Source organism: Sciurus vulgaris (assembly GCF_902686455.1).
Source record: "Sciurus vulgaris genome assembly, chromosome: 10".
In the NCBI taxonomy this organism is placed as follows: Eukaryota; Metazoa; Chordata; class Mammalia; order Rodentia; family Sciuridae; genus Sciurus; species Sciurus vulgaris.
In genome coordinates this window covers 80,290,879-80,311,011 of record NC_136470.1, presented here as the reverse complement: position 1 = coordinate 80,311,011, position 20,133 = coordinate 80,290,879, and the positions used below count along the sequence as shown (strand labels likewise).

Genomic DNA, 20,133 nt, shown 5'->3' with positions numbered 1-20,133 from the left:
CAGCAAATGTTTGTAATATCGGAAGTTTTCAGACCCCAAAAGAGTTCACATCCACTCAGAATCCCTTCCTGACCGACACCAATTGGTTCCCAGGAAAGCAGTCGAAGGACAGAGGAGGACAGGGCAGAGAGCCCCCCCCCAGCTGCACAACTGTGAAGGGTGCCTAATGTCTCCAGCGGACAGGGAGGCCACATTCCCTCTCCTTCCCTGGGCCCTTTGCTCCCGTGATTTAACCGCCAGGATGGGACAGGGATGGGCCAAGTTCAATTACTTCTAAATAGAATAAGCTCCACCAGGACACAAGCAAAAAGCCACTGACTCTGGAGGAAGGACAGAAGCCAAACTGCTCTGCTGCTTCCCATCCTGACATCAGATGCTGCATTGAAGTTGAGTCCAAGGAACAGGCAGAGAAGGGACCAGACACCCTCATCAACACGAAGTGTAAGACAGACATTGTTGCTGCAGGGAGGATGAACTGGAGTCTACCAAACACCAGTCCCTGGAGCCCAGATTCGAAGGACTATCTAGGACTACGTCTGGAATGGATAACCCTCTCCATGCAAGCCAGGAGGCTGCCACCAGGGTAGTGGAGGAGCATAAAAAGAGACCACTTCTGTGGTGCAATCAAGCACACATAGCTAAAAACGAAAGGGGTACCCAGATCATCTAACCCCAGCACCTCTGCCCCTCCTCATTTCCATGCCCAAAGGATCAGAGACCTATGACTGTCATTAAACAGGACTGCAGGTTTTGTTTCTCACAAGCTCAAAATTAGCTGCCGAATTAGTAATGCACAGGTTATGTAGTGGTGGAGGTAGGGTTAGGCCACAGCAAAGACAGGAAGGTCACTGACTTTCAAGAGTTAGGAACAGGGCTTTGGTGTCAACCGACCCCGGTTCAATTTTTGCTGCATCTTCAATAACAGTGTTGGGCAGATTGTATAGTTTCTCAGTGCCTTCTTTTATAAAATTGGGATCATCAATTGGGTCAGAAAAGAAGAGACTATGGTAATACATGCACAAAAATCTGCAATTCAGCTTATCAGGAATTCACTAGGCAAACATGTAAGAGACAGACACAGACATGACACAGTCTCTGACAATAACCACAGGCTGTTAGGGGAGAAGGATAAATACAAGGCTGTAATGTAAAACTTAATTTTAAAAAAGTTGCCACACAGACTTGTAAAAGCTTAATGAAAATATCCGTAATAGGAATTCAACCCTAAACTGAAAAGAAAGAGTTAAATGTGACCACGGATTCCCTTGTGGCTTAATGAAAGACATCAGATTAGAAGTGGGTTTTGATGGATGAGCAGGATGCTGACTGGGGATTAGAGAAGACGTGTTCCTGGTATATGATGGGTATTGTGACAGGCATCAAGAATCCCAGTTCTCAGGAGTCTGAGGCAAGAGGCTCTCTTAAGCCTCAAAGTTGGAGACCAGCCTGTACAGTACAGTGAAACCTCAACCCCTCCCAACATCCACCAAAAATATATAATATATTCTGGGAAGAGCAGACTAAATTTGGGTGGTCAGAGAAAATAGAAAGTGAAGACCTGTCTCTTGAGATTGCTGAAGAAACTGGCTTGGGTGGGTGATTGCACAGAACCCTGGCTGAGATTGCAACCATCTTAGCATTTACAGTATCCATTTTTTGGAGACTTGTAGGTGCAGGATTTTGAAAGTCTGACTTTTCCCCCTCCCATGTTTCAGAATCAGTACATAGAAGACAAAATTTGTGAGGAACCATCCATGTTTTGAGGCCAGCTCCAAAGCAAAAGTATTCAAGTATTTGGTGTTTCCTCTAAAGTGAAATATCCTTGGGACACCTAGTGTTTCCAAGTTGAAGGAGTACACTGAAGCAATAATCAATCCTATTTTTCCATTAAAAAGTAGGTAGACATAACCATTTATATTTTTCCATCTAGCTACTCAAACTTAATTTTTCATTACTGTTGGTTTGGAGTTGGCCTCGAAAATACAAATTGTTCCTCAATGCATCATCTTCTAAGTACTGATGCTGAAACTTGAGTATAAGAGTTTCAAAGTGCTCCAACTATGGGTCTCCCTAAAATCTAATTGATTCTGTAAATGCTACAGTGATTATAATCTCAGCCAGGGCACCCACCACAGTCAGAGAGTGTCCTGGCCTGAAGGACATATTTCTCGGGAAAGCATGCAGGACATCTGGACCTCCTTCCTGTTCTGATGAGGGGACACCCAGGGCATAGCTGTGCTCATTGTCCATAAAAGTAGCCTTAGGCAGAGGGTGAAGTTGAGGAGGCTGTATCCTGAGTTGCCTTCCAGATTTTACCTAGAATGGTGTCAGACACTCATCAAGGTTCATGTGATGGGCATTGGGAAATAGTCGTGGGTCACTTAGGTGGGTGGTCCCAAACTCTGGCTAGTCTTCACAAAGCCTTGAAACTGTAACCCAGGAATAAATCTCCTCTGGACACATGACCAAATCACCAACTCCTTTGAAGGTCAAGTCATGCTTTCTGTCTTCTGTGGGCCTGAGGACCCTATATAGTTCAGTGTTGGTTAACCACTGACCAATACTCTTTATTCCTTCCTTCGTGGATCATGTACACAGCAACTGCCATAAATTTCTAGTTCAGTATAACACAATGTCGCCAGATATGTTTTTCTTTCCTTGACTAAAGAAACAGTATCTTGAAAAAATGAGCAGTATCACTGAGATTTCTTAAACTATTATACAAAGATTTTATGTACCTGTTTTAAATTTTAAAAAATTGTTTGTGAGTGCTTTGGAAAGGACCTTAAGAAATCAGTGGCAGGCATTAAGCCTGGTTCAAACCAGTAAGATATTATTATCTCTATCTTGTAAGTCAGGCAAAGTCAAAGCAAGGTGGCCATGATTTGCTTTAAAGTTGTAAGAATAAACGACAGCAGAGCTAGCAACACAACGGCGGTCTCAGTCCTAATGTTTTTTTCTGTTACACCCTGCTGTTTTTTCCACCATTAACAAGTAAAATAGCACATCCAGAATTCTGCAAAACCAAGAGGCAGTAAACCACTGTTTAAGCGGGGGACTTAGACCACAGTCTGCCATTACTTAGCCAAATGAACCTGGGTATATCATTTAACAGTTCCATGCCTCTGTTTCCTTATTTATAAAAAGAAAGATGATAATTTTTCAGAGCTGTTGAGAGTCTTAAATAAATAACTATGTGTATAGTTCTTAGTCTAATCTTGGCCCAAATAAACATTAAAATTTGAAACTATTACAATCCCCACTCCCAACCTGTTCCTATATTTCCCTCTGGGATCCAAGGGCAACATCGTTCTTCCCCATTGAATAAGCTAGGAACCTGGGAGACAGCCTTAGTAATTATTCATCCTATTCACCTGTCATTCATAGTTCATCTATAGTCCATGGATTAGGAAGTCTCTTTACCTCTAACTTCTAAATATCTCATGTCCTTTCTCTGTTCATCTTCTATGACAAGGCTGTGGATTAGTCCCAATTCCTTTCCCTGGTCTATTTCAAACACCTTGTCGTTGAGCTCCCTCCAACCAACCTTCCACACCTCATTTCTTTGGAGAGGCAAAGCCTACCATGTTACTCCCTGTTTCAGATCTTCCAGTGGCTTGCACACTGTCAGCCGGGCTGGTCTCACCACCGTGGATTAAGTCTATGTCCATCATCAAAGATTAGAATTCAGTAGGTCTAGAAGAGAGCCTAAGGATCAATTTTAATATATCCCCCAACATGATTCTAGTACAATTATTTCACGGACCAATGTTTGGGAATCATTAGAAGGGATAAAATTCACATACACTCAGATGTCTTCCAAAGTCTTGAACAATCTTATCCACCCTGCTGGGGAAGTTAAATGCCATCTTTGCCCTTGAAGTTTACTCTGATTAGATTGTTCCTTCTTTTATGTTCTCTCAACTCCATATGCACAACTCCCACAAAGGCACCCACCACATCACAAGGTCATTACATTTGCACCCCAGGCTTCTCCACTTGCAAGGACGGCTCCATGGGCATGAAACCTGAGGAGTCTCCCAGGACCCTGCACTCAGAAGGATTCTCCACTTGATTTCATGCATGACTATCATCATTCTGAAATTCTTAATAATTGTTGAACAAGGGTCACCTCATTTTCATTTTGCACTAGGCCCCACAAACTATGTCTTGCCCTCTCAGCTGTGAGCTCCTTGAAAACAGAAGCTATTTGTTATTCATTCAAAATCCTCCTTGGTTAGCCCAGAGGCCTCCTGGCACAGAGGAGAGGTTTCTTAAATATTTGTTGAGTTCATACATGAATGGATGAAGGGATAGAATAAAGTGTCTCATAGAAAAATAGTGCTGTACGGCTAATTAACTCTGAAGAATAAAGCCTTGTTGATGCTTGCAGGAGAGGAAAGCCAATTGACAAATTCATAGGATTATTGACCATTCCAAATAAATAACAAAATTTTTTAGCTTTGTCTTGAAATGACTCAAGCCAGGTCTACTTTTGAACCTGGCCATCTTCCTGTTCTCCCAATGTAAAATTGCAAGTTAATGGAGTTTGCAATTATACTGTCAAATATACCCTGCTTGTCTGTGCCAGGTGCTGTGCACAGTTCCAAGGGTAGCAGGAAAGGGAAGGAGAAGGCCACAAAAAGGTGACTCAAGCAGGGTCCCCCTTGTCCTCCAGAAGCAATTAAATCTCACTCCTCAAGAGTTTATATCAAAGATGAGTCGACTTCATGGGAGTTCTGTAGCAATGAATTGAGAATAAAGACATCAGACTTGGCCAGTAGCCCAGCTTCCTGAACATTTCAACTGACAAAATGTCTCAGCCTGAACACAATCCCTCCACTATGAGATCTGCGGGTTCACTAGTTAACACTGGCAACCAACTCGGAGGTGCTCACTGAGCATAATAAATAAGTGGCTATTGAGGTGGGGGAGGTGCTTCTGCTCCCGGGTGTTAGAGAAGAAAAGGCAAACTTCATCTATCAAAGTAAGCCAAAAACTGAGTGAGGACAAATGTCCCTAGCTCATGTTGATGGCACAGCAGGTCTTCCAATGGGACTGAGACCACACACCACCTACTGTCACATCACATGCCCCTTGCAACACTAACTTGGTGCTAGGTTCTCAGAAACAACCAGAAAGTTCAAATCGCATTTTTTGCTGCTTCTCCATATTCACTAGGTTAGTTTTTAGCTGCCCCGTATTTAACATGATTGATTATGTTAAATATTTCCCAGCACTCCACCAAACATATGGTTTCCTATGAGCTCTTTTGTTTTCCTCCACACTTGTCCAAATACAATAATGACATTGTATTTGGATATCATCCATTTGTTTGCAGCATGCATCATGGTAAAATAAAACAAAAATCGATCACATTCTATTCCTTTAAAACATGCAAACGTTAAATTAACTACTGACCATAATCCTACTTGGTATAACATCAGTAACAAAATTTTAGTCAAAAAATAGAAGTGCCTGTGAATATATAAAGACATATTTAACCTCAAATTAAGGAAATGCAAATATAGCACAACCATAAAATATCATTTTCACATACAGATGAGCCAGAGTTAAGAAGATTGATAATGTTGGCAGGTATGAAGAGAAAGGAAGTGTTGGCAAAAAGGATTGCTGCTCAGAGTACAAACTGTTACAACCATATTGTGCAGAGCAATAGGGCATTATGTATCAATCAAAATTAAGTGTGCATCCCCTTTAATGCTACAATACCATTTCTAGGCTGTGCAGTTGTACACCATTACATAGTGTTTCCATGGTACAGACATGACCAATAAAATGTCAAGAACATAAGCCAGGCATGTGGCTCACACCTGTAATCCCAGCAGCTTGGGAGGCTGAGGAGGCAGGAGGACCATGAATTCAAAGCCAGACTCAAATAATATGACAAGAATGTAAAAATACGCATACAAAGCTGTCCATCCCAGTCACAAAAATAGAAATAACTGAAGAGTGCAACATAGGAGATTCAACAGAGCACAGTTCATCCAAATGCAACTTAAAAGTGTCATGTGGCACTTTTCACAAAAGAAAAATACATCCAGAATACATACGTGTAATAAGAAGGCCAGATTTCAAAAATTAAAAAGTACAAGGGCAGAGGATATAGTTCAGTGGTAGAGGGCTCACCTAGCACACAAGAGGCCCATCAATCACAAGCACCGCTAAATAAGTAAATAAATGCACAGATGAATAACTCCATTCTTCATTTAAATATACCTATTTGGGAGTATGTGATTGCATTTCCTAAGAAAAGGTTGTGATTTATTTTATTTGATTTTGTCATGATGCGTGGTATAACCAAATAGATGGTATCTAAATTATATTGGGGCATATATTGGGGTGGAAGAAAGAAAGTGATGAGGAAATAATATTTTCAGTGGTGCGTTGGTAAATACTTATCAACCAGCCTTCCAGTGGGGCAGGATGGAGTTTTTTCTAGTGTAGTGCCCACAGATTGCTGGGGCATAATCACTACAAATGCTATTTATTTCAAACTATGAATGTGACATCCCTGAATATAGACTTGGGAAAAGATGTGCTGTTGCACACCATTACATAGTATTTCCATGGTACAGACATGACAGATAAAATTTCAAGAACATAAACCGGCCATAAGGGGCACACTCCTGTAATCTCAACAGCTTGGGAGGCTGACGCAGGAGGTTTGTGAGTTCAAAGCTAGCTTCCACAACTTAGCAAGGCCCTAAGCAACTTACCAAGAACCTGTCTCAAAATAAAAGTAAAATAAAAAGGGCTGGGGTTGTGGCTCAGTGGTTAAGCACCCCTGAATTCAACCCCTGATTACAAAAAAAAAAAAAAAAAAAAAAGAAAAGAATCAAAAATCATTAGATAGTAAAATAATTAGAAAGTGGTGAGTCTTATGTATGTGTTTTTATAAGTCTGGAAGAAGAGTTGCCTATAGGCAATATTGATGTCCAGGTGTTAAACTCATGAATCATAACTACTTCATTCTTTTGACCCTTATTTGCCATTTCAATATTTTTACAATAACCATGTTACCTTTATACTCAGAAAAAAATTCAAGATTTTCCCCCCTTACTTGCTAAAACCTAAGAGAAAAAGAGAAAACCCAGGGCATTACTTTTAAGAGAAGTCTTGCTAGCACAAAATGCTTCCCAGACTGGTTTATTTGTGTGAGCAATGTTTGCACTCATCAAACCATGATATATCTGTTCAGTCATGGCATAAGGAAGCGAACATGAATGTTCATACATCCTTTCAAAACAGAAATAAGGAACATCAGATTTCAGAGTGATTCCAACTCCCAGGCAGTCTGCTTCTCTCAATTTTCAAATAGAGAAACTGAGTCTCAAGATGGGTGTTTTCCCCAAATGAGCACTACAAGTCAGGTATGAAGTAACCCAGAGACTCTCCATTTATAAATGGTCTCTATAGAGAATAAAAATATATATTCCTCTTGTCGTTATTTAATGAGAAGAGATGACCTCATTTTGTGGGGTAGTATTCATTCAATTGGGTAATTGTGGAGTCTCTGACTCCTCCTACCTTTGTTCAGACAATAGCAGCTCACACTCCAAATATTATATCTCAAAACACTTCCACATAGATGTTGCCAATTGATCCTCCTAAGAACCCTGTGAGACAGGCAGGGTAAGGACCACTCCTACTTGACAGATAAGAAAACTGGGGCTATAGCAGGCAAGAGGCTCCCCAAGGCTAGTGAGAACCAGGTCTCTGGCTGGAAAAGAGCTCTCTGGGTGTCTCCTAGTTGAGTCCTTTCCAAAGCAGCCATCTGAATGAACCTTCTTCAAAGGTCACTTTCTCCCCTTCTCTTCCTTGCCTTTCCAACAAATTCTTTCTTCCTTTGGCACCTGTTTTATTTTTCACTTAGTAGTATTCATTCACCTGTGTTGTTCTTTAGTTATTTCTTTATTTTAGAATGGAAGATAACTCCAGTCATCTTGAGGCCTGGAATATTCCTGTTTTTTTTGTTTTGTTTTGTTTTGTTTTGTTTTGTGTTTTGACATGAGGGCTAAGCCCCAGAATATTATTTTTTCTTGACATTGGAAGTGATTTCTATCATCAGAGAAATTATTTTGCAAATGTTCATACCAAGACAAGAAACTGCAAATGTTAGACCATCCTGGCTTCCTAAAAAGGACTAACTTGAAAGTTGGAGAAGACAGACTCAGTGAGGAACTACAAATTACACATAAAATACATCTTGGGTGATCTTGGGTGATGTTCTCATCAGACTCATTTCATTAAGGGAGAAAATGTGTTTTGTTAAGAGTAGAGTGTCTCTGGGAAAAACTGAAAATTATCAATGGACTATATACAGGTCCAAAGACACACAGCTACCAGCTTTACCCATATGGCACTCCAGTCCCTGGACTTACTGGCTGGTGCACCTTGGGCAGATTCCCTGGGTATGGATTTCCCCATCTTTACAATAGGAATCATGGTACCTACTTTCCAGGGTCCTGGTGAAAACTAGATTAGCTTCTCACCAAGGAAAGACTTCATAAACTCAAACTTAGTATACAAATTTGTGGAATAACTGTAAGAGATCTAGATCATTTTTGAAGTTTACTGCTGTGGGCAAAGAATGAGGAGTGAGTGAGAAAGGGACTTGGTGTCAAAGAGAACCAGGCAGGTGGCCAGGTTTCTGCAGGCAGAACAGGATGGGGAGCCACAAGTGCATACTAATGTGCACCTCTGCTGAGACTACTGGTCAAATGACTCCTCACCAGAAAACACAGTGTCCCCTCCACAGCAGAGGCGCTCTCCCAGCCGGCCGGGCTTGTAGCCACACACAAAACTAGGCTGACCCCCTGATGCTTTGGTGGTGACCTTATGAAGATGAACCGCTAACAGAACTGCTTTGTTGGGAGAAATATGTAGGGCCAGGAAAGAGGTAATAGTTATCCTAGATCTGTGAATGTTCTCTGGGGGAAAAAATAAAAAGATCCTAATGACATTTCAAAGACAAATTGTCCAAGAGCAGAAATGAGTAGACAGGAGAAGAGCAGGTGTGTTTGTAAATGAGTCAGGGGGGATAACCACACCATTATAGAGTCCCGGCCTTCTGTGAGAGTGCTCAAGATGAGGATAAAACTGTCAACTTAATATGAAGAAGAATAGAATATATTTCTCTTAAGAAAACACTTTGGAGAAATAAGGATGATATCCGGCATAGGCCCAGACAGCCCATTTCTGATGACATTTGTGTAGGGCCTTGAAGGCAATTGTCACTGGCAGCCAAATCTGAAAGAAGTGAGGATATGGTTAAGAAAGTCATCTGAATTTAGGTGACTTCTAGTTCCTTATAATTTTTTTCAGCTTTGATAGAAGAAGAGATCTACTCTTGAAGTTCCAAAAAATGTTGTTGCTATAGGAACAGGTAAGCAGATTAGACTTGAAAGACCAGTTTTGGAACAAAGAATTTAATAGTCAGGGCTCAAGCAATTAACCAAGAAAACATTTTAAGTAAATATCTTCTGGGTTTGTTATTTATATATTAATTCTAGGAAGATAAAATGCTATTATAGGATGAGAGCATCACATTTGAACATTTTAATTATATCATTACTGGCATAAAAGACTATGCTTACACAATTAGCAGAACGACCTTATTAAACAGAAGTATGCATTTCCAACTCTCTCTTGATTACATTGTAATTGAGAAATATAACTTTAAATTCAGCAAGAGCATAAGAGTCATCTTTGATTTTCCTACAGTTCCCAAGATAGAAATACTTCTAAAATAAAAGAGACAATGAACTATAGAAAGTTTTCTGTTAACAATCTCTGTAACTAGGGACCTACAAGTAAAATTCTAGAAATAAACAGAAATGTGTGTAGGCTGATAATTGTTAATATTTTATGTGTCTTCCCTGTCCAACAGTCTAGGCGAACAAGATATGTGGGAAGAGAAGAAGGTCAGAGACCCAGCCGTGCTGCTACTTCGCTATTGATGTTCTGCTCCTTCCTATCAGGGAATACCCTGCTCCTCACCTCTGGGATCGCTGGCATTATTAGAAGTTTCAAACAGAACTTGCTATACTGTTGAGGCTCAAAAAAACGAATTATCAAGTGGCATTGTGTTTCTCTCCCTTTCTGTTTTATTTAAAAAGAAAACATTCTTGATAAAATGAAAACAATGTTCTCATTCTAGCAAATTTCTACTGTCAGAGGTTACATTTACAGGACAGAAAGATTTCGTGGACATTACTTCTTCTTGTGTAATCCCAGATCAAAGTGCAGAGAAGTGTGTAAGAGTGTGTATGAATGTGTGTGTGTGTGTGTGTGTTTCCCAGAGGCTGAGGAAAGAGAATGGGAAGAGGGGAATGTGGCTATAATCTTACCATCTCATTCTCTTCTCCTTCATTGAGCAAAGCATGCTGGCCCTTCTCAAAGTGGTCCCCCATGAACAAGTGATTCCACTCCTCCTCCCCGACCCTCCTGGGCACAGGCTTCCAGGACGAACTTGCCGAGCCACCGCCGCGCCCCAACTGACTGAAAGAGTTAATGATCCTCCAGGTTAAAACTCCTTCTGGAGCACACACCTTCTCTCAGCAAATGACAATACTTAGCAGACTGAACTCCTCCCACGAGTCACCCTCTGCAAGGAGGAATTTCTGGCTGCTCCTTGCTGACTGCATTCTCTCAGAGCAGCTGTCTCAAAGGAGTCTGCTCCCATGCCGATCTTTTTGTGCCCAACTTACAGGAAAAGAACTCATTGCCTGCCTAGTGCCTGCCAGCATCAGACTTCTGACTGCAAATCCAACGGGACAATGCCGAGCTGGCAGGATCCTTCCAAGGAGTGGGTGCAAGAACTCCCAGGTTGCTGCCTTATTCACAGGAGCTGAGCAATTGGGGGTTGGGGGAGGCTAGCTGAACTCCAGATTTAATTTGCTTAATGAAAATCCCAATCCATAGGTTTTTAATAGTACCCTCATTCATTTTGCTTATGAAAGGTACAAATTATCACTAATCCCTTTCAAAAGGTATTTGTAATCGCATTTCCTCGTGCATGCAAAAATATTCTACTTTATGTGGAGTTAAGTTTGCTTTTCTTGCAAACATAAAAAAGAATGGATAATCCAACTAGTCTATGTAGTCTCCTTTCACTCAAACATTGGTGGTTAAACTCTTAAAGATGTCCAGAAATAAAATATTAAAGTGATTTTATAACAAAACTCATTTTTTTATTTACTCACAAATTATTCAATAAACATCATTTGAGCACAGGGCCTACATAAATAAATCAAGTCATACTTGCTACCCTCAGGCTGACGGGGATTCAAATATGCAAACAAGTAGGACATAAGAGGACTTTTTATTCTGAGAGGTAGAACGCGTAAGTTTAGGACAGCTCTCTGACGTCCCAGTGTGGTATGAATAGGCACGAACCTACCTTGGCTCTGCAGAAACACCTGGATTTCAGCCGCTTGTCTGCATTGGTCTTGCTGTGTGATCATTTAACCTATAGGAACTGGATCTCCTCAGCTGGCAACATCTGGCAGGAATGTGGCAGGAACAGAATGGGACTTGAGACAGCATGCCATGCAGAGCTCATCAAGGGTTATTGGCATTATCAGAACAGATGTCTGGCGGGATGGCAGGTGGCAGAGTATAGTGGTTAAGGGCATGTACTTAAGATTTGAGGGGTCTGGGCTCAAATTTGGACTTTGCTAAGTGGTAGACATGCCACCTTAGGGTGTAGCAAGCTGCACAAACTCCAAGTGCCTCTACTTGCTCACACATAATGTAAACATGATGATAATAGAATCTCCCTCCTGAAACCACTTTGAGGAATAGTGCCTGGGAAATAGTAGGTGTTCAATAAAGGAGAGTTACTTTAACTTTCACTGTGTCCACTCTGCCCATCAAACTATGTACAGTGTTGACACTTATATCTCCAACCTGACCCAAGTAACCCTAAAAGACCAAATCTGGTATGTATCTGTGTGCATACGTGTATGAACCCTTGAGCAAATGGTAAAGTATAAGTAAGAAAAACATTAAAAAGTAAGCTTAGCAAATCCATTAGAATATTAATTTCAAACATGTAATATACATAGTTTTCTGAGTTTTCAAAAATTACAAGCACAATTTAACCAAATAACAAATAATATCAAATAAAATTAACATTTTTATTACAAAGTCAAAATATGAGGAGTGGGAGCTATTTTTTGGAACTGATCTAGAATTAGTTATAGCTTCACAACTTTGCAAATATACTAAAATTCACTGAATTGTACACTTTAGAAGGATGAATGTTATAAAAGTAAATTTTTTATTAAAAAAAAATACCTCAAAAAAGTAAACAAACATGTTATAGCCAGAGCAGGTGGTCATTTAATATATTTAGCAGAGAAAAAAAATAAAACAAGAATATTTCTAACTTCATCTCCACTTGTGTTAGTATGTGAAGGGACAAAACTATACCAGTGCTGGTGTGCAGGTGAGAGAGCAGCATCTGGTTCTCCTGTCCAGGTACTGGTACTGTTTCCTTCTGGCCAGGATCCAGAATACACTTGGCAACTCACATACCATTGTGGGAATAAAATGAGTGAGTAATTGATTAGGAGCTGGAGGAGAAACTGCAGTCAAATTTACACAGGAAAATGAATCAGGTTATGCCATTAACAATATTTAAGCCTAATTTGAGCAGGAAAAATAAGTCCCTATGATCATTAAAAGCTTTCATTTAAAAAACAACTGTCCATGGAAAGCCACTCTCAACAGCATGGTCCAGGAATCCAAGAACTCTGAGGGTAGTAAAAGGACTTCTGTGGGTCTCTCAGGGTCCCAATTCTACACTCCCGAACTTCGTCTGTGGCACCAAACTCATGGACACTGCTTGTCCCCACTTGATGCCACTGGTCCACAAACAGGAGTGTCCCCAGAAACAGGGCAAGATTCTGTGAGAAAGCAAAGAACATACGCCTTATTGTAAGCCTTTTACACACACCATTGTGCACAGTCTGTACAACAGCCTCTGTGGATGGTATAATTAGGGACCTCCCCACATAACACACAAGGAAACACAGGTGCAGAAAATAAGTAACGTGTCTAAATCCAAACAGTTAATAAATGAAAGGATAAGCTTTTGGACTCAGGCAACATAGCTCTTTCCATCCATGATCCTAGTTACCAGGCTAAAACCACTTCTGTGGGTTTGTTTGGCACATCCAAAGAGCTCTGCAAGGAAGACTGCACTTTCAAGACTGGGAGAACCAGCTTTGTGGAGCAAGTATTTGAGGAAGACCTTGAAAATAGACAAAAAGCCTTCAGATGATGGAGCTGCAGGGCCAAGACATGGGCAAGAGCTTTTGAAGCAGGGATGCTCCGGAGCCATGGGAGGAAGAAGCATGCAGTACTGTTCAGATTTAGGTCCTCATCCACCTGGCAGTCAGGAAGCTGGCAGTGACCAAGACAGAGAAATGCAGCAGGAAACACAGATCAGGGTCATTCCATGGAGGTCATGCATGTTGGGCCAGAATCTCAGCTAACACAACCAGTGATGATCACAAGACTGTTTCTCTGGATCCGTCTGTGCTGTCATATTATAGGAGTCATTACATGTGGAGGCTGACTACGTTTAGCCCTCCAATGTAATATTACATGTATAAAGTCAATTTCCTTGAACTTTCTTTAAATCTCTCTTTGGAACATAATTTGAAAATTATTCTTTTAATCAGCTCTTCCTTCTTAATTTTGTCTGCTATATTTCTCTTCTGCACCACCTGTGCCTCACAGGATGTGTATGATGGAGTGAGAACAGCAGATGGGGATTCAGTGTGGTTTGAATTCTAACATTGATATTTTGCTGACAGGTTCCATCCATTCATTCATTAAAGTGTGTTTGATTAAGCATGGTATGCCAAGACCTGTATAGATGAAGAACAGAGATTCATGAAGAATCACCTGGAAGAGTTAAGTCTGTTGTAGAAGCAAGACCAACAACAAAATATGAATTCTAAAACATGTGCATATGTCACAAGCATGGCAATGGAAATTCAAGAAGAGAGGTAGGGTCTGAAGGCTTTGTCAAAGTAGGGAATTAGTTCTGTGCCGGCCTGGACAAATAGAGATGGAGAGGGAAAGTCTTTCTGACCAAAGTGACTGAGACCACAGACACAAGGGTTGTCCTGGAAACTATGAATTATACACATGTTGATCACTTAGAATTGAGAGGAATGTCCAAGTGTAAAAGTTACTTCCATCATCCTGATTCTCTCTCTGCGCTCGCTTCTTCTCACTCTATTCCAAATAAGATGGGATATGGGGGGAAAGAGAGGGACTAAATAATTGGCTGCCTCTGTTGATCTGGTATTTCTTGCTTATCCCAGGAACATGGCTACTGCTCTGAGCAATTCTCAATCTCTGGGTGTCTGTAATAGATGTTAAGTACACATAATGGCAGTACAGGTTTCTCTGCCAGGTCTGTGGGGATGCTGATTTTTCACTTGCCTAGCCCATTTAGATGGTGTGAAGATAAGTAGTCGTAATGTTTCATCACATATTAATTTCCATCTTTCATCTGAGAACTCCACAGCATATTACAAACATCATTCCTTGCAACATCTTTGTGAAGTAGAGGTGAGTAATATTATTGCCCCCATTTGAAAGCTGTAGGAACTGAGTCATAAAAGGGTCACAAAGGACTGTTCAAGGTCATGTGTCCTCAGCATGGAGTGGAACCTAAAGCAAGTATATATTTCTGCTTTGTCATCATCAGCAATAAACTGGCTCAAGCCTCCTCTTCAGTCCTCATTACACAAATCCGATATTTGCAAAGTACTTGAGACCTTTAGTTACAGAACATTATCTAAACTTGAGGTTTTACTGTTATTATTAATTATCCTAATCTGCACTAATATGTAGTTTGTGGACCATACAGTAACAGGCAAAGATATGATATCCCAAAGAGGAATTACCTGCCTCAAGGTGGTGGTGTGAAGTTTAATTGAATTAATTAACATTTCTAAAACATTTAGCAACCCTTGGATTAAAGGCTCTCATACAAAGACAAGCCTCCCTATTAATTACCAAAGAAAAGAGCAGGCTAATGGCTACTTCTGCTTCTCAGAGAAGTTGCTCCGAACCATCCTGCTCAGCACTGGGCCCTGACCTTCTTCAAGGTGGTGTGGGGTGGTTAGAAGAGCTCCACTTGTTATCTGTTATGTCCAAAAATAAAGAAGAAAGCACTCCTCCTTGTGGGCAAGGTAGCTCCCCTTCTGTGAAGCTTGCTGGAGTTGGCGACTGCTGTGACAATTACAGTTCACTAAGGTCAGTCTATAAAACAAAACCCTAAAGAGCCAGTCCCCAGACAGAAACTTCATGACAGTGTATTTTGTTTTGAAGACATTTAACCTGAAAATCTGAATATATATAAAACAATACCTCTTGGAGTATGATTATTCTTAGAGTTTATTGCAACTAGATCGGACCTTAGAAATTACTATTAGCTTCATCATCTCTCAAGTTTTTTAAAAAAAGTGGGGGGTAATGGTTTACAGGAAGACTCTATAGTGATTTGTCCATGGTTAACTTCTGCAAGAGGTGGAACTCAACCAGACTCAAGTTTTATTTATTTATTTGTTTGTTTGTTTGTTTATTTTTAAGTTTTATATAATGTACTTCACACAGCACCATATTGCTACTCATTTTCTGTAAAGGAATCAGAATGGGATTCTTTGAAACAATCTCCCTAGAATAATTTTTTAAAGGATGTCATTTGCAAAGAATTGATTTAAAGAGAAAGTTTCCAGAACTCACCAACTGCAAAAAGGCTTGTTGTATCATTGACCTATAAGGCACAGCCAGTTACTTAGGCAGGATGCAGAAGGCTTGGAACAAAGCATTGACCCACCCACCGCCAGAATACTCTGTGCCTGAGGAGCTGATGAAACTACAGGTGCTAACAAAAGCAAGTTCAATTAACCAGGAGATTGAAACTTACGTGGTTTTTGCTTACTGCTCAGGAGAGCATATGCCCAAGGAAGAAGGAAAAGGAGGTCATAAGACAGAGGCGATCCCCATAAAGCCAGGCATAGTGGTGTACACCTGTAATTCCAGCTACTCAGGAGGCTGAGGCAAGAGGATTGAGTTAAAGACCAGCTTTGGCAACTTAGTAAGACCCTGTCAAAAGAAAAAAAAAAAAAAGGAAAGAAAGAAGGAAGCGAAGGAGAGAGGAAGCAGAAAAGGAAGAAAGAAAAAAAAGAAAGTGGAAAGCAGGGGAAATAAAGGAAAGGAAGAGACAAAGGAGAGACAGACAGACAGACAGAGAAATGCTTCCAAAAAACAGAGCCCGACAATAGGGCCCAGGTGATACTTGGAAATCCAGAAAGGAAGTTGGCTCCAAGGATCTTTCCTTTAATGACCAAGCCCCACTCAGAAACCTTGAGCCTGGGGCAGTATACCAATTCCAGGTGGGGACCTGTCAAAAGAAAGGCGAGTCTATACTTGTAGGAAGGATCTAGAGTTCAAGGCAGGTGGTCAAGCAGGAACTTGGGAACAGTAGCACATCTCAGGGTACCTTAGGTTTGGGAATGAAGCAGGAGTTGAGTTAGCGGAAGCAGAGCACAGCCTCCAATCAGACTAGCAGGGACTATGACATGGTGCAGTGAGAAAGGAGTCTGGCTGGATCTAGCACCCCTGCTGTGGGCTTGGGATGACCTGGGAACTGGGCTGGGCCCCCTGGGAGGAATCAAGAATAGACTCGGGCTGGGAATGGAGAAAAGAGCAAAGCTAGGGCTGCACTGGGCCTGGCTAGTGGACTTTCCTGTTTACCATCTTTCAGAAAGTCCACTTTAAGACGACTGATGCTGGTTACTCTTTGATCAACAAGATGCTGCACAGAATGGAGAAGACCCCAAAGTGAATCAATGATAATTTGAAAGGAAGACTGAAATTAACAATTAATAAAATTCAGAGTTTTTATTTGTGTACCACTTGTCTTTCAAAGCCCTAATCAAATTGATAATGAAAAATGCTATTTTTTATTTTATTTTGTTATTTGGTTTTTTGGAGGGTGTACTGGGGAATTGAACTCAGGGGCACTTAACCACTGAGCCGCATCCCCAGTTCTTTTTATTTTTCATTTTAAGACAGTCTCACTAAATTGCTCAGGACCTTGCCAAGTTGCTGAGGCTGGCCTCAAACTTTCAATCCTCCTGTCTCAGCCTCTTGAGTCACAGGGTACAGGCAAGCACCATTGCACCTTACTGAAAAATGTCATATTTTAATGAAAAAGAAAGAAAGAAAGAAAGAAAGAAAGAAAGAAAGAAAGAAAGAAAGAAAGAAAGAAAGAAAGAAAGAAAGAAAGAAAGAAAGAAAGTCAAATCTGGTACTCCAGTCCCAGTTAGTGTGGCATCAAAAAGGGTTCATCTCATATCCACATCCTCCATCAAACTCTGACAAATCACCTCAAGTAAGAGGAAATCTAAGTAATATGTGTGTGCCATGCAAATACAACTTTAAAACAAGTGCCCAAACTTCCGATTGCATCTCTATTCCTCAAGAGGCATTTGGGGGTTGCAGTTGCCTTGGGACGCACTTTGTTTGCAAGCCCCTGTAACACAACCTGACTTCCTGTGTCTGCCATGGGGCATTACTGTGCTTCCCCACCACTAAGAATAAAGCCCAGCCCTCCCTGGCTTCCACTCAGTCTTTCTCTGGCTCCAGAACACTTAGCTGTTTGTTGGTTGCGGGCTTCCTCAGTTTCTCTGTTTATTTAGACATCATTCACCCCACAGGAGGCAGCAGAGAATAGCAATAGTTCTTTGCTGGTGAGGTGTGTCAGTCACCCCAAAGTCTTTCTAGACCTCATATACCCTGGTCCCAAACCAGCCCTACCCAAATGAGAAATCCTGGAGGTGCAAACACAGAATCTATGTTTTAATGAATATGAGTTGTTACATTTACACTACTAAAAAGAGAAAATGAAAGGGAAGTGGAGGGAAAAGACAGGAAGGCGATGGAGGAAATGGAGAAAGGAAGGAGGGGAGGGAGGGAGAAGGAAGGGAACAAAAGGGAAAAGAACAGAGTAAGGTAGATCTATTGTCATGGCAGGATGTCCTGCAAATGGGTTATTCCATTTTTTAAAATATATCTGTATGTCTTTTTGATGTGGTATTTTTTAGAATACTTAAACTAAGGAGTTCTTGGATTTGGGGTTTTAGCTACTGTTCCCTTCTACAAATCCTTAATGTTCTGAAACCAATTCTAGCCTTAGAATTAGACCATTTAGATTATGACTTTCCATGTCTTATCTATGGAAAATTTGGCAAATTACTTAAAATTACCCTAAGCTTCAGTTTCACCTATGAAGTGGGATGACATTGTGACTCTGTTCTGTGGGGTGGTTGTAAGGATAATATGTGCATGCCTAACCCAGTGTTAGACAAATTAGTAGAATGACTTTTAAAGGAAAATTGGTAGTAGAAGATACCTGGATATCTTTAGTTCCCTAAAACATTAAAGATTGAAAAAAAGACAAAACTTTTTATTAATCTTTCTCAAATAAGTTCATCTGGCTTAATAAAGGGTTGAAGAATATCAGGACAAGGGCATTCAGAGCAGGACTGGCCAGCCCATGGGCCTTGCCAGCCTGGTCTACCCACCTTACTGGGCCTTGCTAGGGCCACTATCAGTTGCCACCTGCAGGCCTGGTCTCAGGCTGGGTGCTTTGTGGCAATAGCTACATGGCATTTGGCAGGTTGGAGAGTCATCCAAACATTGAATTACCTGGCCAGAATCCATAAGTGAGAAGAATAGCATGAAAAGAGAACTTCAACTACTCCTGTGAAATACTTTTATAAGAACTCATGAAAGTGCTTACCTTGTGAAACAGGAGATTTCAGGAATGCAGGCTGGTCATCTTCAGGCATCTGCCTGCTTACCATTTAAGACAGGATTTACACTACTCTAGTGATCCCAAGGGAAGAACTGGGATTAGCAGGTAGAAACTGCTGCCTGGTGGCTGAGTAAGGGCTTTGGTCTTGTCCACTGTGGTGATGGTTTCACAGTGAGGTATTTCACACTTTGCATATGTGCCATTAATTATAATTCAATTATATTTCAGCAAAGTAGAAAGGCATATGAGGCTTAATATTATATAGTTTGGGGCTTCAATTATTTAAAGTTGATCAGCCTCGTCACTGTCATGTAACCAAGAATCAACATGAAGTGCAATGAGGTGGTTTATATGGGGTAAAACTTGACTGTGATTATTGGATCCTCTGAACTCTTTGAAGTTCTTAACATTAGAAAGCAGTTTAAAGCATAGTTTACTAGGTCTAGGAAGATAGTTTCAGGGTTCTGGGTTTCTGGGATCTTTGAACGGCCATCATAGAGCACTAGAGAGAGGGAGAATTACTGCCAACTTCCAGATGCCTCACTTCTATCTCTGGACAACTCCTGCTGTTCAAATGAAAATAATGTGAGAGAGATGATTGTGGCATTAGAAGGAGCTTCAGAGGTAGTTTGGTTCTATTCCCCGCCAGTGGTCTCTCTCCATGCATGAGCTGTCCCAGACTTCCTCCTCTCTTCACTCCCAGTGCCCCTGCAGAGGGCTCTCTGCTGGCATCTGGCAGCCAGGAGTCTGCATAAACTAAACCTTATTCAGTGGTTGAGTATTTTGTAATTAGAAGTGGGAAGCACATGTACTTCCTGCCTCACTATGAGATCTTGAACACATCACTTCACTGCTCAGAACCTCAGTTGAATCCTCTATGGTGGAGTCGGTATTCTTTGCCCCTGGCCTATGATATTCTAAAGTGCTTAGTCCTGCTCAGCACAGTTAAATATTCCACGAATGGCAGGGCATAGACTGTCATGAGCATCCTGGGAAGTAACAGGGGTAAGATGGATAGAGAGTGGAGGGTCCAAGTCCTCAACTCACAAATCTGTGCAGCTGCTGAGAAGGGAAAGTTGGAGGATTTGCTTTCTCTCCAGGTAACAAAGATGCAATTGAGACACTAGTTCTCTGGAGGTCATGTACCTGCCTTCATTCTCTCCATTGAGCTACATCCCCAGTCCTTTTTACTTTTTTACTTTAAGACAAGATCTTGCTAAGTTTCCCAGCTGGCCTTGAATTTGTGATAATCCTGCCTC

General features: G+C 41.0%; 1 protein-coding gene across 5 annotated transcripts in view; it reads right to left on the bottom strand.

Moving 5' to 3' along the window:
* ATP13A4 (ATPase 13A4) overlaps positions 1-11,534 on the bottom strand; it is a 130,366-nt gene extending 118,832 nt beyond the window's left edge. For 2 of the 5 annotated variants that reach the window (XR_013766502.1, XM_079155750.1), the window contains exon 1: positions 10,374-10,709. Coding sequence is in view for 4 of the 5 variants with exons in the window: in XM_079155750.1 (XP_079011876.1) it covers positions 10,374-10,436 (63 nt within the window). In the remaining variant the exon portion in view is untranslated. Of the gene's footprint in view, positions 1-10,373; positions 10,710-11,425 lie in introns of those variants that run through there. The other 3 variants (XM_079155748.1, XM_079155749.1, XM_079155747.1) reach the window with 3 other exon arrangements.
* Positions 11,535-20,133: the final 8,599 nt, after the last annotated feature.